General features: G+C 56.0%; 1 protein-coding gene across 2 annotated transcripts; it reads left to right on the top strand.

Annotated features, from left to right (window-relative positions):
- Positions 1-5,232: 5,232 nt before the first annotated feature.
- On the top strand, positions 5,233-16,527 carry NKX2-2 (NK2 homeobox 2). 2 transcript variants are annotated; one of them, XM_015099673.4, is made up of 3 exons: positions 5,233-5,309; positions 13,492-14,176; positions 15,055-16,527. In XM_015099673.4, the coding sequence occupies exons 2-3, from the start codon at positions 13,918-13,920 to the stop codon at positions 15,615-15,617; spliced, it is 822 nt and encodes a 273-aa protein (XP_014955159.2). In that variant the 5' UTR covers positions 5,233-5,309; positions 13,492-13,917; the 3' UTR covers positions 15,618-16,527. The 2 variants fall into 2 exon arrangements, with proteins under 2 accessions (XP_014955159.2, XP_042085575.1); XM_042229641.2 differs by lacking the exon at positions 5,233-5,309 and adding an exon at positions 5,946-6,086.
- Positions 16,528-16,803: the final 276 nt, after the last annotated feature.

Below are 16,803 nucleotides of genomic sequence, written 5' to 3'. Positions count from 1 at the left end.
TAAATGAGATGAACACTAAAACAGAAGAATCTGGGTAAAACAGATTGCACTCCGTAGCATGGGTGGCCCTTATCCAATCAGTTGAAGATCTGAACAGAATGAAAGCTGTGTCTCCCCGTCATGAAACAAGAAGGACTTCTCCAGCCTGACAGTCTTCAGATGTGAACTTCAGCATCACCTCTTCCTAGGTCAACACTGGCCAGCCCACCCTGCCAGCCTCTATAACCACATGAGGAATTCCTTGAAAATGAATCTCTTTCCTTTTGTTTTAATGGTGATACATTTAATTGAGGTACATTCAATATATTAGTTGCTTTTACCTTGTGACATGTTTGGACTTCCAGGAAATGTAGAATTGGAGCTATTCTGTGGTGGTGATGAACCATTCATTGTTAATCAGAAATATACACAGACGTCTTCCACGATAACTTGGGTTGCCCAAAGGTTCATGATCTCCCCCAAGTTTCTCAGAGTTTTCTCTGTCTGATTTTTCCCTCAGACATTCTAGTGCATCACTGTGCACTGTACAATCTGGATAACCTGGGCATCAAAGGAATAGTGTTAATTGCTTATAACATATTACAATGTTAATTCCATTAGTCCATAATGGGGGCTGAGAGAAAGGAAACTTTTCTTTACAGAAAAATGCCAACAAGTACATGTAGAAGGAGAAATAGAACTCACGCAACAGACTCTAAAAACCACTGGATGAAAAGTTATTGAGGATTATGGGAAATGTTTACACAGTGACAAAGAGTTTTGAAACAATGCCAAAGTATCACTCACCACTGATTACTTACTAATCGCTTGTCAGTTCACATGGAACAATACAGTGATCACCACCTTAACCAAGTGATCAAACTCAGTTTCACTGATACAGGGACATGATTTGCTTCATAATGAGAGGCAGTGTGACAGACCACCCACACGGCATCCCCAACCGTAAGTGTGAATCGTGGACCTAACCCAGACTCTAGATCTAACATCCAGTTTGTGGCTGTTCAAGGGACAGAGGAACAAAGGAAAGGACACCAGGAGAAAATAGCCTGGCAAATCCAGGATGGGGGAGGCAGATTCTACAAGTCATCTGGGTTCTCAAAAGTCAAAACTGGAACGGAGGGAAAGAAGGGCAGCAATGAAGACTGTTGTAAATTAAAAGAATGAGAATATAAAAAACTAAAATTACAAATATCAAATGCAGCATGTGAACATTAAATAGGTCCTGGTTCAGGGGGGATAAAATGAACTGGCTATAAAAATGCACTTTGTTTTGGGTGAAATTTGAATAAGGAAGACATATCAGATAAATTATGGAATCATTGCTAATTTTCTAAAGCCCAGTAATGATATTGTGATTATGTTGAAGGATGTCTTTTCTTACAAGATATATACTGAAATGTCTAATGGAGAAGTATCATGGTGTCTACAACCTTCATTCCAAATAGTTCTACAAGAAGAAAATGCATTTACATAGAGTGATGAGCTTAAGTGGCAAAATGTAAATTATTGTTGAATCCAAGTAGAGGGTATACAAAGGTTCACTCTATTATGCTTTCAATGTTGTGTGTGTGTGTGCGTGTGTGTCTGTGTGTGAAAACACTCAGAATAAAAGTTGGGAAAGTTAAAAAAGAACAACTCTGAGGATCACTGATCTTGCGCAGATTCCATCCTCTCCTACCTTCTTGCCCCAGTGAAAAAGGAGACACATTTGATTTTTTGAATGGCTTTTTTGAGATGTAGTTTCACATACCACACAATTCAGCCAATTTAATGTGCACAATCCAGTGATTTTTAGTTATATTCATTGAGTTGTCTGACCAACACCCCCATCATTCACAGAACATTTTCATTACCCCCCCCAAGAACCCACCCCTTATCTGTCACTCCATCACCCCAGTCTCCTCATGCTGCCCCACCCCAGCCTTAGGCAACCACTAGTTTAGCTTCTATCTAGGTGAATTTGACTCTTACTTTTTGAGGATCTGACACATGGTATCCAACGTCTTGGCTGCTTCCAGTGCTTTAACACAATGGTCTGTATCCACCGCGTTTGCTCATGCTTGGTTCTGTATAGGACATGAGGGGGAGTTGGTATCATTTTCAGCCTCTGATGGCCCAAGAACCTCATCAGACCATGACTTCTGGCTCTACAGAGGGAAGTTCCTGAGGGAAAGAAACAGGTCTGCCTTCAGATAAAGTGGACCGGGATTTCATGTCAGAGGAACTCAGCTGATGCTTTCTCTGGCTGAGGATCCACCTGCCGTCTCCTGCACACCCTATTTTGCACAATGATGATATCTGCAAATGCACCAAACTTCCTGACAGCCCCCTATTGTCAGGGCTGGTGGACACGGACTTTCTTCCGAGTCCATCTCAGCTCTCACCTTCATGGAGCTACCCTGCTCACCATGCAGGATGCCGACATAAGGTACAGACAAGACACCTGCCTTCCTAGACTGTCTAGACTTGGTAGCAGACGAAGCAGCTGAAAGGGGCAAGGAATTCTCTCTGAGGGAGCCACTGTGTAGTTCTTCTCAAGACAATGCAATTATATCCTTCCTGGCTGGGTTCAAAGCACTATAAGGTTTTTGCTTTGGTTGATTTTTACTTGTAAGCACCAGAAACTGCTCATTCCCAGAGCATCATCTTGCAGCTGATGATGCCTTTGGGGAACGCTGTAGAGGAAGGTTTTTTCCCCTGAATAAGTCCATGAACTCTGAGTCCGTGGGTAGAACAGGAATGTCTCTGCAGTAGTAACAACATAAAAACACAGTGGAACTAAGAAGACACTGCTTGAAATCTGTTTAGGGCTGAGGACAATTAAGTCTGCCAAGTTCAGCACTGGGTTGCTAGTTAAGCCCAAGGGGAGAATGCATGGGTTTACCTCAACAGTTGTATTTTATTACAACCCTGCTCCCCACTCATTTCCTTTGTAATGGATTTTTATTATCAATTGCCTAGTTCATGCCCCAGTACATGTGCTATTTTTAATGAGTTTTTCCCCAAAAGGGAATCATATAAAGACTGATGTGATGTACCCTCTGCTTCATGTCTCTTAGTTTTCCACCCGAGGCCACCAAACACTGGCTTTCCAAGCTCATTGTCTGTGTCCCTGTTCACTACATAGCAGTTATCAGGAAGAAGGACAGGGAAAAAACACACAAGCCTCTTGTTAGACAAAGATGCCCCTTCTGTGAAGACTACAGACATGAAGGTTTGTCTTCAAACCCTCTCATCCAGTTTCAGGTGTGAAGCAGTATTTTCACCCAAAGAAGTGATTTACCAGGATCACAGCGTTTACACTGGGAGGTGACATAAACCCAAAAATACACTCTAGATTTTGTTTTGAACCATAAAGACTTAAAATCCAAGAAAAAAAAAAAAAGAAATGGAGCAGTAATTTTCCAAGATTAACAACTCCTGCAGGCTTGAGTGAAGCCCCAGAGTTCTCTGTGGTAACTAAAGGTTTCTGGGAGCTCATGGTAAGGCCCAGAAGAGCCAGTGCGGAGAGGCTTTGTAGTGGTTAGTACTGAAGGTTAAGAGGTTCATTTCATAGCTCTTCTTTGCACCTGTTGCATGGGTTCCTCCCGCTCCTTCACCCCACATCGCTTCTCCCCTTCTCTCCCACCCCTGTCAACGGCATCATTTTTCTACCCTTAACTGCCACTAAGGACAGTTATCCAGTGAACACGGACCCAAGGTAACTTGTAATAGTGAAGTCAAATGCTTATGTTTTTCCCTGCAGTAGGGCAACATTTTTCATCTCTGATTTTCCTTGGCCAAATGGAGGATGTCATTCAGGGAACCCCAGGTGTTTTGAAGATGAAAAGGAAGGTAGGGGGCCCAGCGCAGTGCTTATTAACCACAGAGAGAATTTGGTTCCCTTCAAGAAATAGCAAAGTAATGGCACAGGAGCGATGATGACTCTTAATGAATTCATGTGAGTAAAGTGTGAGGTGACCAGTTTGGGGACGTGCAGTCCAGAGGCCACCTTCTGGAGGAGAAAAACGAGACAATTGTCTTCTATTACTGCACCATATTGACCTCCCTTTCCGGAATCACACGGGGCCACTCTGATTTCATGTCCAATGCAGAATTGCCTCTGTCTGAGTGCTTCAGCTGCCGCTTAATTTAAATAAGGTGGCTGATATGTGACACTGCAGTCCACAGTCAGGCTTGAGGCAGGACTAATCTCAGGTCCTCCTTCAGTCAGTGGACTGTTCCACTTCCATCTCTGCCTCCTCCTCAGAAACATCCTGCCTAGGGGGTCAGGAGACCCCACCCCCACCCCAAAATCCCACCGACTTGCAGGGCCCGAACATCTTCAGCTTTCAAACACCACCTCTCCTGTTCAGACTAAAGTCCCACCGGAGGTATCAACCGTCTGGAACATAAAACAGCCTCCCAGGCCAGATTGAAAAAAAAAAAAAAAAAGGAGCGGAAAAGCTACAGAAATCAACTCCAGAGGCGGCGTCTAACCCTGGACAGGTGGCACCTTGGCACCAATGCATTGCAATCACTTTCTTCCTGAGCTGCAGGGCTGAACCCCTCTCCCAGAAAGACCTACACCCCTCAATCTGGAGCGGGGAGTGCGCTGGGGGGAGGAGCCAGGAGCCTGGGGCTAGAGGTCTATGACCTCCCGCCGAGCCGCGCTATCGGCCTTGGATCAGCTATCTAGTGTAAACGCGGTTTCACACATGAATAACGTGCCACATCTGGCCCTGCGGTTTTATGGCGTCTTAGCGACCGAGCAATTTATAGATGGCGACCTTGTTAGGCAGCAGCCCGGGCTCGCCTGGAGCTGAGGGGTCCGAGACCACGCTGGGGACGGAGGAGGGGCGAGGGAGAGGCGAGGCCTGGGGTCTCAGGTCTCCGGCTCCTAGGGGCCCTCCAGAGAGGGACCACCCGCCTGTTTGGGGATGGGGGTCGCAGCAAGGTGGCAGCCCCCCTCCTTCCAAGCCGGCCATGTGGCAGCTGAAAGAGCCATCGAAGCCCAAGTGTGTTTGCGCTCATACCCAATTTATTACCGCTGAACATATGGCCAATATTTTGACTCACGTCAGTCGGGCAAGGAAAACAAACAGAGCGCGCGGCGCTGGGGAGCGGCCCCCTCCGCTGGGGCTGCGCGGCGGCCGCGGGGCCGGAGCCCGGAGGGTGGGGCCACCGGGCCGGGAGCCGGAGCCGGGAGGGGGAGCGCTCGCCGCGCCAGCGCCCGTGCGCCCGCGGCTCTGCAGCAGCCCGCGGCTCGGGATAAAGAGCGGCCGGGGATCCGCGTGCTCCGCTGGCCGGGGCTCCGGGCGCAGCTCCAGGTGAGCCTCCCGCTCGCGCGTGGTCCGGGGTGGTCGGGATCTCAGGGTGCGCTGCTGCGCGAGGAGTCGTACCGGAGCTCGGCGTCGCCCCCACCCACCGCCCCCAGCTGTCGCGCCAGCAGCCAGCGCGGGCCTCTGCCGCCGCCGGAGACACGAACGCCTCGGGGCCGGGACCCTGACGCGCGGGCCCGGGTGGGGGAGAGGGGTCTCGGGGTCCCACGCACAACTGCCTGAGCGGCCCCCACTCGCGATTCTCGCCTCGGCTCGGGGATGGGGGGGAGGGTGTCGGGAAGCAGCAGGTGGCCAAGTGCCGGGCGTCTCGGGTCCTTCGCCGGCTCCGCGGGTCACGAGGGGGGCGCTCGGGGTGGGACCGAGCCCCGCCCGCCGCGCCCCCCGGGAGGGAAAAGTTTTACCTGCCGCCGAGGCCAGGTGTTCCGGCCGCGGCGCACTTTCCAGCCTGCGGGGGAGCGGGACCTCCGGAGGCCCGCAGGTGCAGGCGCCGGGGAACGCCGGGAGGAGCGGCGCGGCGGGGCTTGGAGCCCCGCCCGGGAGGGCGCGACGGGGGAGGGGCACCGAGGAGGGGGGTCCCGGGTAGGTGGGGGGGCACTAGATAAAGGCTCGCCAGGAGATTCGGCCGGGCTGTCGCCGCAGCGCCGGGAGTGGGAGGCGGAGCGGGCGCGCCGAGCGCCTCGGGCCCCTCCCCATCGCTGGCTCGGGAGGTTCCCGGGCCGCCCCAGCCCCAGCCAGGAACGGCGCGCCTCTGCCCTACCTTCGCGGGTAAGTCTCCCTGGTGCGCGTCGGGCCGGGGCTGCTGGCGGAGGCGATGTCCCCCAGACAATTTGGAGATGGCGCCTCTTGGAGAAAGAGGTGCTCTTCGGGCGGAACTGGGCCACGAGGTGGGGTGGGGGGTGAGGAGGAAAAGGGTGAGGGGCGGGAATCACCATCAGGAAGGACCAGGGATGGGGGACCGAGCTGGGGTCAGTGGGGGTCTTTGCGGAGGCGGCTCCAGCCAGGACTTTGAGGGGTCGCGCCAGGCGCCAGACAGTTCTCGTTTGTGTCAGTAGAGATCGCCAGAGGATCAGAAATGCGCCTCAGTGAACTCTGCTGAGGCCCTGGTCTCCTAGGGGCGCCCCCTCTGCACCCCCCTCCCCAAACACACACACACTGCGAGGAGGCCCTTTGGCGCGCCTCTCGCACCTTCTCGATCTCGGTGGCCCTCGGGGATGGAAAGGGGGCGTGCATCCAGCGGAGATCTGTGGACCTCGGGGGCTCAGACTGGTGAAATGAGAGAGCCCCAGGAATCCCTTCTCTCCGGTGCTGGAGGACCCTCGAGAGTTGGTTCCCCGCGTTCCAGGCTGAGCTCGCAGGCTCCGCGCTGGCTGGAAGCGCGGCCTCTACGCCCTGGCGAGGGCAACAAGGCGCCGAGCCTTCAGCCCAGCTCCAAGTGCCGAGTACTAACCCGTTTGGAGAGGCCGCTGGCTTTTCGAAGTCTTCTGGGAATGATTTTGTCACGTGTTAAGAAGTAAATTCAGATAAGAACGTGCTTTCGGCGTCGTGTTTTCTGGAGAAACCCAAATCTCCTGCATTGAAATCACCCTTATGGGGGGGAAGGTCGAGCTTGGCTGGAAGAACGTTCCTGAAGGCAACACTGACGCTGCGTAATCTCGTTGTAACATATTTAATCATTAGAGAAGCGCGAACGAATAGAGCAAAGGGGTGAGCCCGGGGGGACGTGGCGTTTGGTTCCCCAATAAACCGGTGACAATGGATTGGCTGAGATGGGCTCATTTGGCCTAAAGGGGGCTTAGAGCTACGTTTTTTAAAGAAAATATTGGAGGAAGGCCCGTTCCATTTTGCAGCGCGCCCCGAGCCACATTTCCTGTTCAATTTAACATCCATGAAAGTTAAACGGCTTTTCTCGCCTTTTATTTTATTGGATGCATTTTCAAAGATCTCATTAAAGCACATTTATCAAAGTCCTAACATATGTCCGCCGGGTCTTACGCCCACACAATGAGGCTGATTAATAGAAAGAGAAATCCTAATTTCTATTACAGTTTATGTCCTCGGGAAATGTCTGCTTTTTTTTTTTTTCCTGAGGCAGATAATTGGGAAAGTGATGTGTCTTTCACCTTGTAGAAGGGGGGGTAAGGGGTCACCTCTAGCTGATACCTGCCCCCTGCACCCACGATTAATTGCAGGAGGGATTCCAGGCTCTAGGTCCCAAAGATAAGCTCGCTCTGAGGCTTTATAGAGTTCTTGGGGCTCCAGGAAGAGGTAGGGAGGGGGGTTCAGATATAGAATCTGAGCCCTGTCTCTGGGCCTAGAAAATTTTTCTGCCCAACATCTTCTTGAAAGGACTACCCTGGAAGGCGCCCTCATTCTTCCCCTCCTGTGGTAAGAGTTAACACAATATAGATCAAAGAAAGAAAAAAACTTCACCTTTGACTTGAACCCAAAGTGGACTCAGATTTCCTTTCCTTCACACTAGTCCCTGCTTTCTGGTCCCTCTGTCTGATGACTGTGGGTCCCTCCTGCTAGAGATTAGCACCTGTCCTGATCTGGCCTCACTGACAGAGCTGTAGTGCCCCCCAACCTCCCATCCCACCACCTATCCCACACCCCCACCTCCACCCACACAACCCACCCCCACCCCACCCCCCCACCCCCACAGGCTGCAGGGAATTCCAGGGACCTTGCTTCCTTCTCCAGGGGCAGAAGGTGATGCCAGTTGGTGCCAGGACCCAATGCAGATGAGCCTACTTTTCAGTTTTCTGGTTGGGAAATGTCCCGCTTGGGGTTGATACCCTGGGGCCGTACTCCTGGACTTCTTTCCTCTGGTGGCCAGAGCTGACACCCCTGCTCTCTGCAGCACCCCCCACCCCCAGCCCCATTCCCCCACCTGGAGTGGAAGCCACCACAAGCCACCGTGGAGGAACGCATCTTAAAGTTGGGCATCTTGGTCGCCCGGCTTGGGAACCAGGTTGGAAGGTATTTCCCATCCCCGCTGATTTTGAGTGCACACCATGCTCTGAGTCTCCAACCTGAGCTAAAATAAACCTCACCCCTCCTACAAAACCTTTGTGTCCCCGCAGCTAATCCTGTGAGGGGCGAAGGAAGGTGCCACGCTTTGTTTCTGGAGTGAATGAAGACAAACGCTTAGCACCTTGGTGCTAACCAGACAATAATCCACTTGAAGGCTGTTATCTGAGATGGGATGTGCCAGGTGCCGGAGAGATCAGCCACGTACTGTACCAGAGAGTTTCTTTCAACGTCTTTTCATTCCAAAAAAAGAAAAGTCAAATTAGTATTTTCAAATAATGGGAAAGACCTTGTATTTTTAATGACTGGACGGGCTTTTGTGGACTGGGGAGGGCAAGGGGTGCAGCCTGGAGCTTCAAGGCTTTGGGGTCCTCAAGGTAGCCCTCCCTTTTTAGAGTAGGACTTTAAGGTACCCCCCACTCTGGACTTTTTCGGCCCTGAACTCCTCTGGAGGAGGCACGTACCCAACAAGCTCTCACCAGCCTGTAAAGGGTACGAGGAGCGCAGAGCACCTCCCAAGAGACCTTCAAGACAAGAGGCCTTCGGTGAGAGGGAAGCACACGGAGTGGGGGCACTGGGTGCTGCCCCGCCCCCTCGTCCAGGCACACCAAGCCAAGCTCCCACACATGGTTGTGGCCAGGTCTCACCTCACTTTCCCAAAGGACCTTCCCGTCTTGGTTTGCGGCTATTCAGAGCGCACCCCTCCCCCAATAGGGGGCGTCCAGCCGTGCACAGTGTGAGCGCAAGGCGCTAGAGGTCAGGGCGCTCCAGGGCGGCCCCCCGAGCTCGGCAGCTCAGAAAAGACGCTCGTGTTTGAGCTACCTGGGAAAGTAAACAGGTAAACACTGGGCCGACTTGGAGGACCACTTGTCCTGGAGTGGGGACACTTAGCCTGTGTACATTCGCCTCCCGCCTGGGCCTCCAGTGGTGGTTCAGCTCCCCACGCGCCCTCTGCAGCGCCTGCCCCTCCATCCCTCCGACACCGGAGCTGAGCAGCCTGAGAAGTCTCCTAAGAAGATGGCTTCCAGCCTGCAGAGGGAAAGATCCTCTCCGTCTGCTCCACCCCCCCCCCCCCCCACCGCCTCCCCTTGGAGCCTGTAACACCCTCTGAGCAAGGGGAGGTAGAACTCGGAGATGTGTAAGGAAGTTGGAGCCCCAACACCCAAACCTAATGACCCAGGGTGGGGGGCCTCTGGCTGCTCAGGTGACCCTGCAGGGGTCCAAGGTGGTGGTCGCACACCAGAGAGCTAAGCCCTATCCCCTCTAGCCCAGGACAGCTGCCATCAATCTTCCAGCGCACCTCAGTTTCTCCCCAAGTTCGCAGCAGACGGCCCAAGGCTGAACAGCTCAGGAGCTTCCCCGGGAAGCATGGCAGAACCCAGAGCCCAAACCCAAACAAGAGGGGACCCAGGACACGGTCCTCTCCTGGGTGTGCACAACAGCACCCAGAAAGAAAATACTCAATAATCCCGGGATAGGGAGACCAGCACATCCAAGCAGAGCTGGTTGACCAGAGGACCCAGGATGTTCAGAGCTGACTAGGTGGAGAGATGGGGGTATTTGTGAGGACTCTGAAAGGGCCAGGGGCGCGGGGCTCAGCCTTCTGGGTGGGCCATATCCCACCAGGCAGGAGACCCCTGGCTCAAATAGTCCAGGCTGTGCTGCTCCCAGTGAGACCCCTTGGGGAACCCTTCGGATGCAATCACCTGTCTAATTTCTGTGCAGAGGTGTGGTTTAGTGCCTGGCCCCCCACTCGTCAGGCTGCATGAGATCCGAAAGACCCTGGGCATCAGACCTGTCCCCTGGCTGCCAGCTGCTCCCCTGCCGGCCTCCCAGGATCCGCAGGCCACTCCTGGGGGACTTGAATTTTATGATCTTCCTCTAACTAGCCGAGTTTCTCCCCTTCAATTACAGGCCTCCCAGCGGTCTCCCTGGGCCTTTTCAATTGCAAATGTCAGCGCTTTGGAAGCGGACGCAGGAACCGCACGGGCGACAGAGCGCTGGGCAAAATGGATTCTCGAGGTCCCAGGAGGGAGACACTGAGCGCAGCGGATGGGGCAGGAAAAACTACCAGGGTTGAGGGTGGAGAGGGGAGCACAGACCCAGACCCCAGCCTGTGCGGGCAGGGGTCTGGGCCCCCTCCGCCCCTGCAAAAGCTACAGAAAGGGGCCCCTGAGACCAGAGGTGTGGGAGAACTCCCCCTGTTGAGGCCAAGGGGCCTGGGCTGGGCAGGGGGCCCTCTCCGTGAACTGGGCCCAGGGTCCCGGCGTTGGGGTGAGGGGGCCTGTTTCTCAGGGTGCTGCCTGTCAGTGCTCCTTCTCCAGGATCAATTTCCAGGAAGGTGGTCTCCCAGGTGCTCTGTGCCCCGTCCAGACCTGGGAGGTGGGCCCAGGGAGGGGACGTGATCCACAGTGGCAGCGCTGATGGGATCCTGGGAGAGGCCCCCGTAAGGATGGAAGGGAGAAGTTAGGAGCGAAGTGGAACTAGGTGGTTCCCAGGTAAGGGACTGAGCAGGCTGGGTGCGGGGTGCCGGGTGGGGTGGGGGGTGTCTGGGGGCACCCCTCCCAAAGATGGTTCAGGACAGAAGCCAAAGGGACACACTTCTTGCCAAAAGGAACATTTCTCACCCAACCCAGCAATTGGCCTGGTCCAACCAGACTCATTTCTGACCTTCCTGATGCTTACACTGGTCCCCAAGAGACCCCCCCCCCCCCCACTTAGGACAGATGAAGCCAAGGAAGGGTCAGGACGAGTTTTTTCTGCAAAGCTTGGGTTGAGGAACTTTTCCTCGCCAGTTATTTATTTAGCAGCTGAGTAACAATGGCCGGGGCAGGCCCAGGAGCCCTTGTTTCCAAACTCTGGGCCTCCTCGACGCCTGCAGACCCAACTTCCCTCCTCTAACTGGACGGGGCAGGGAGCTCCCCAGTGAGGGGGAGGGGAGGCAAGGCGGGGGGAGGCTGGGAAAGGCAGACTGGAGAGAGAAAGGGGGGAAAAGGCACGAAAAGTAATGGGTTCGAGGAACAGGATTCAAACCAGTTTCTAATTCTTGCGGGGGCGGGGGGGAGGGGAGAAGAAAGGAGAAAGGGAAAAGTAGGAGGAAAAAGAGAGGAATGGGGAGCGTCGACATGAAGGGGTTTCCTTAATATTGTGGACGGATTCAGAAATGAATGAAGAGATAGTCCATTGAAAAGGGTTGAATGCCATGACAACTAGGAACAACCTTAGATTTATTCCAAACAGTTAGGACACATTGAAAGAGAGCGTCAATCATGTATTATTTCGCCACTGAAATAAATGCAAAAACCGAGCCGGGACAAAGGCTTCCAACGGGAGCGGGACATTTGTCTACATTTCGCTCATTGTCCGCAGCTTAGCAATCGGTTTGTATTTGTGTTTGCCCGGGTCCGACCACCCAGGACGCGCCGACGAGGGGCTCGCTCTAACCTGGGGCATTGTCACCCACGTCACATACTGGGGGCGAGGCAGAGAGGGCTGCAGAAAGCCGCCGAGCGGCTCGGGGAGAGGCGCCCTCGCCGGGCGCTGGCAACTCGGGGGCGGCCGGGGCGCGGAGGCCGCAGCTGCGCACGGGGAGGCCGGGCGCCCGCGCTGCGCTCCCGGCGAGGAGGCGGCCAGACCCGGACCCCCGCCGCGGCCTTCTCCGTTCCCCGCTCCCCCGGCAAAGCACAGTTAAGACGCTCCTCTGGGGTGGACGAGCATCAGGTAGCAAACCTGCCCCCCCCCCGCAAAAAAAATACAAAACTGGAAGGAGGGGCGGGGGTGCAGCGAGGACTTTTCCTCGCCGGCCCCGGGCAGAAGGTGCCTTCCCAGGAAAGTTCAGTTCCAACCTCACGCAAGCTGGGAGCCTGCGGCGTGTCTTCGCAACACGCCCCTGAGGCATCCGAAAGGACTCTCTGCGGAGAAGAAAACTCCTCCCGCCCTGCGACCCCCTCCCCCGCCGTTTTGGGGTCCTCACCCCCCTGGAGACCGGCGCCCGCGCCCCGCCACCCCTCCCCTCTCTCCGCCCCCGCTGGAGGCCGCAGAGGGAGGCATAATAGGGGGCAGGGAGGGCGCGGGGCCGTCTGCCCTTCCCTCCACACGGAGGGCGCGGCCCGCGGGCCCGGAGGTGGTGGGGCCGGGGCCGGTCGAGGCTCGGGGAAGACGTCCCCACTCCCCGCCCCCCCCCACCCCTCCCCGGGCGTCCGCACAGCGCCAAGTGAAGGTGCTGTCCTGCTCGGCCGCACGGAGCTGGAGGGGGAGAGGGGAGGCGGGGAGACGGAAATAAATATCTTTAGCAAATAAAGGGTGGCGGGGCGGGGGGCGGGGGGAGGTGTACGGGTGTCGCTGGGTGGTGGCTCAGGCCGGCCTCGAGCCGATCCTTCTCCTGGGTTTCGGGCTCTTTCGGCGTTAACTAGAATCAATTACTTGCCTTGTCATTTCTGGTACTCATCCTTAAGCCTCAACCAAAATATTGACCTAGGAGGCTTACAGAAGTTGGGCTCTTGCCATTTGAACCGGATCTTGTTTAGGGAACCGCCAGCGATGGGAAGGAGAGATTTCCGCGACTCAGCCTGCGCCCCCTCCCTCTTTTGCAAAGGCGCCACAAATCGCCAATTTTCCAGCTTGCTGGGGGCGGGCGCGCGGGGGCGGGGAGGCAGGAACCCATGAATGTTGAGGAGGACTTTTTTTTTTTCCTTTTCTCTCCTCCGGCTTTCTGTTTTGTTTTCTTTCCTCCTCCCCCGCTTTTTTTTTTTAAGATGCAATTTGTTAAAAACGGCCCTTTCAAGTGTGTGGACTCACGAGCGACGCGGTGGTCCTTTGTATGTAAATACTGGGTTAAAAAAAAAAAAAAGGCTCGCCCAGTCTTTGCAATTAATTGACACGTTACACCTCTCATCTTGCTCTAGAGGGCTGTTGGCTGGGAGCGCGGAGCTCCCCAAAACCCACAATTTCACATCTGCAAATACAGTCTTCATCCACTTGACTTCCAAGACCCGCCCACACGTGTCCAACCTTTGCGTTTTAATGTCTCCCTCCTCCTTTTTTTTCCACCCTTCTCTCGCTCCCTCTCTCGCTCCCCCTCCCTCCCTCTGTTTCTCTTTCCCTCCCTCTCTTTCTCCCCCTCTTCCCCCCCTCTCCCCAGGTTCGTGAGTGGAGCCCAGCCTTATATGGACTGATCGCTCGGGCAATGGCCCATTTTTTCCTCGCCACCAGCCGCCACCGCGCGCCGAGCGGCCGCCGGAGCTGACGCCGCCTTGGCACCCCTCCTGGAGTTACAAACTCGGGCCCGGCCCGCGGCGCTGGCGCGCAGGCCGCCCGGCAGCCCGCGTCCATTTCCGCGTGCCTGTAGAGAAGACACTGGCTACGCCTGGGGCTTTTTTCCCCCCCTCTCCCCTCTCCGAGAGTTTCTTTCTCTTTCTTAAACATAATAATCTCTCTAATTAAAGCCCATCCCCCCTCCCCTCCCCCAACCCCTCTCCCCATACCCCCTCCCCCGCCCCTACTGGGAGCGCCACGGATTGATCAAGTGAAGCTACAACTTTGCGGCATAAATTGCGGGGTCCGGGCCATGTCGCTGACCAACACAAAGACGGGGTTTTCGGTCAAGGACATCTTGGACCTGCCGGACACCAACGATGAGGAGGGCTCAGTGGCCGAAGGGCCGGAGGAGGAGAACGAGGGGCCGGAGCCCGCCAAGAGGGCCGGGCCGCTGGGGCAGGGCGCCCTGGACACAGTGCAGAGCCTGCCCCTGAAGAACCCCTTCTACGACAGCAGCGACAACCCGTACACGCGCTGGCTGGCCAGCACCGAGGGCCTTCAGTACTCGCGTAAGTAGCGCAGCTGGGCTGCCGCTGCGGGTAACCGCAGCCCGTACCGGACGCAGGGAGAGGAAGGGGAAGGGGCCCCGTGAGCCGGATTCCTCACCCTGCGTCCCCGGAAAGATGCCTAAAGCTTGTTTGGGATGCCCTGTTCTCTTCCCCTCCGCCAGACGCCCCTGGGATGGGGGTGGGGAGGAGCACTTGGTCTCACTTTCTTTCCAAAGAGAAATTAGGAGGAAGAGGGGGAGGGGAGTACCTCCCAAGGGCCGGTTACAGACGTCAACCGGGACGGACGGCTCGGGCCGGGGCCCCCTCCCCCATTCCGACTGCCGGGAGTGACCGGCCTGGATCTGGCCAGCCTGCCTCGGGGTACGGGGAGAGGGTAGCCCGGGTATAAATAGCTCACCCTACCCCCCCTCCACGTTTCATAGAGGCCGCTTTGTGCGGTGCGGAGGGTGTCCAGAAAGTCGGAAAGCAGAAACGAAAGCCCCCAAAAACCTGCCTTAAATGGCCGACCCGATCAATGCCGGGATTGTGGGTTTTTTCTTTTAAAAATCTGCCCACGTCTCTCCGGAGAGGAAACTGCTTAAGGGGGCCGGAGCCCATAACCCGCGGTGATCTCTGCGCGCCACTCCTCCCCGCCCCCCCAAATACAAACCCACCCTGGGGGAACCCCTAGAAACCAGAACCCCGAGCCCCTACTCCTGCCTCTTCTCTTTCCCCCGGGGAAGCGGGGAGACGCCGACAGTTCCATCCAGTGTGGAGCGGGGCGAGGGTCTGGGCGAAGGCTGCCGGGCTGGCCTGCAGGGCGCACGGGGCAGAGGGCGCGCGGAGGATCCAGGGCGCACGGGGCCTGCAGGCGCCTGACAGACTTCCCTCTCTTCCAGTGCACGGGCTGGCGGCCGGCGCGGCGCCCCAAGACTCGAGTTCCAAGTCCCCGGAGCCATCGGCCGACGAGTCACCGGACAATGACAAGGAGACCCCCGGCGGCGGGGGGGACGCCGGCAAGAAGCGGAAGCGGCGGGTGCTCTTCTCCAAAGCGCAGACCTACGAGCTGGAGCGGCGCTTCCGGCAGCAGCGGTACCTGTCGGCGCCCGAGCGCGAGCACCTGGCCAGCCTTATCCGCCTGACGCCCACGCAGGTGAAGATTTGGTTCCAGAACCACCGCTACAAGATGAAGCGCGCCCGAGCCGAGAAAGGTATGGAGGTGACGCCCCTGCCCTCACCGCGCCGGGTGGCCGTGCCCGTTTTGGTCAGGGACGGCAAGCCGTGCCACGCGCTCAAAGCCCAGGACCTGGCAGCAGCCACCTTCCAGGCGGGCATCCCCTTTTCGGCCTACAGCGCGCAGTCTCTGCAACACATGCAGTACAACGCCCAGTACAGCTCGGCCGGCGCCCCCCAGTACCCGACAGCACACCCCCTGGTCCAGGCCCAGCAGTGGACTTGGTGAGCGCCCGCCCCTCCCAGACTCGAGGCCCCAGGCCCAGGCCCTACCCCGGCGGGCGGAGGCGCGGAGGACTCTCGGCCCGCACGGTGGTTATTATATTATTATAATTATTATTATGGAGTCGAGTTGACTCTCGGCTTCGTCGGAGAGGCGCCAAGAGTTGGCCTGCACCTCCTTGGAGAGGCAGTTCCACCCACCCAGCTCCGCCTCATCCTTCACTCCGTTTGAACCATTGGAGATGGCTGAACCCTAAGCCGTGTTTACAGAATGTTTGCGCAGCTTCGCTTCTCTGCTTCTCCCCGGGGACCTAATGGTCCCAACGTTAACTTACTCACTCGAGAAGGAGAAAAAGAACCCCCCCGCCCCCGCGCTCTGCTTTTGTGAATTTTGTAAAATACGTTTGTGTGAGTAGCGATATTGTCAGCGTCTTCTTCTAAAGCAAGTGGAAAACACTTTAAAAATATAGAGGATTTTTTCTCCTTTTTTTTTTTATAAGAAAATGCTAAATATTTATGGCCATGTAAACGTTCTGACAACTGGTGGCAGATTTCGCTTTTCGTTGTAAATATCAGTGGTGATTGTTGCCAAAATAACCTTCAGGAAGGGCCCGTACCCCTCCGGGCCCAACTCCTTTCTTTGTGGTTTGTTTTGGTTTGCTTATGTTTGGTTACTCCTGCTTTCTTTTGTTTATATATTTTTAAATTCTGTTCAGTGCAAACATTTCTCAAATATGACAAAAGGAAAACATAATGTGGGCGAGCGAGAAGCACCCCTGCCCAGTCCTCCGGGGCCTGAGCCCCGGAATTTGGAGTTCAGCGGTTCCGTGCGGTTCCCCAAGAGCGCCGGGCGCTGAAAGCTTTCAATTTTTTAAAATAAGAATTTTAATAAAAATCCTGTGTTTAAAAAAAAACAAGCCCGGCCCTCCCGTTCTGTCTTATTTTGTCGCCCCGCGCCGGGCCTGAGGCCTCGGGCAAGGAGCCGGGCCAGGCCGCGGGCCGCGCGCCCCCAGCACCCTTTGGAGGCCGGGGCATCCGGGGCGCGGCAGGTCTCACTCGGGCGGGCGGGTCAGGCCCCGCGCCTCGGCCCCGGGATACCAGACCTCAGGCGGGAGCGCCGCGCCTCGGGCCTGTGAGCGGCCGAGAGGCCGCCCGGGGTTGCCCGGCCTCGCCCCCGGTCTGCCTCCGGGCGG

The sequence above is a fragment of the Ovis aries genome, chromosome 13, assembly GCF_016772045.2.
Source record: "Ovis aries strain OAR_USU_Benz2616 breed Rambouillet chromosome 13, ARS-UI_Ramb_v3.0, whole genome shotgun sequence".
NCBI lineage: Eukaryota > Metazoa > Chordata > Mammalia > Artiodactyla > Bovidae > Ovis > Ovis aries.
This window is presented reverse-complemented; position numbering and strand designations above follow the sequence as displayed.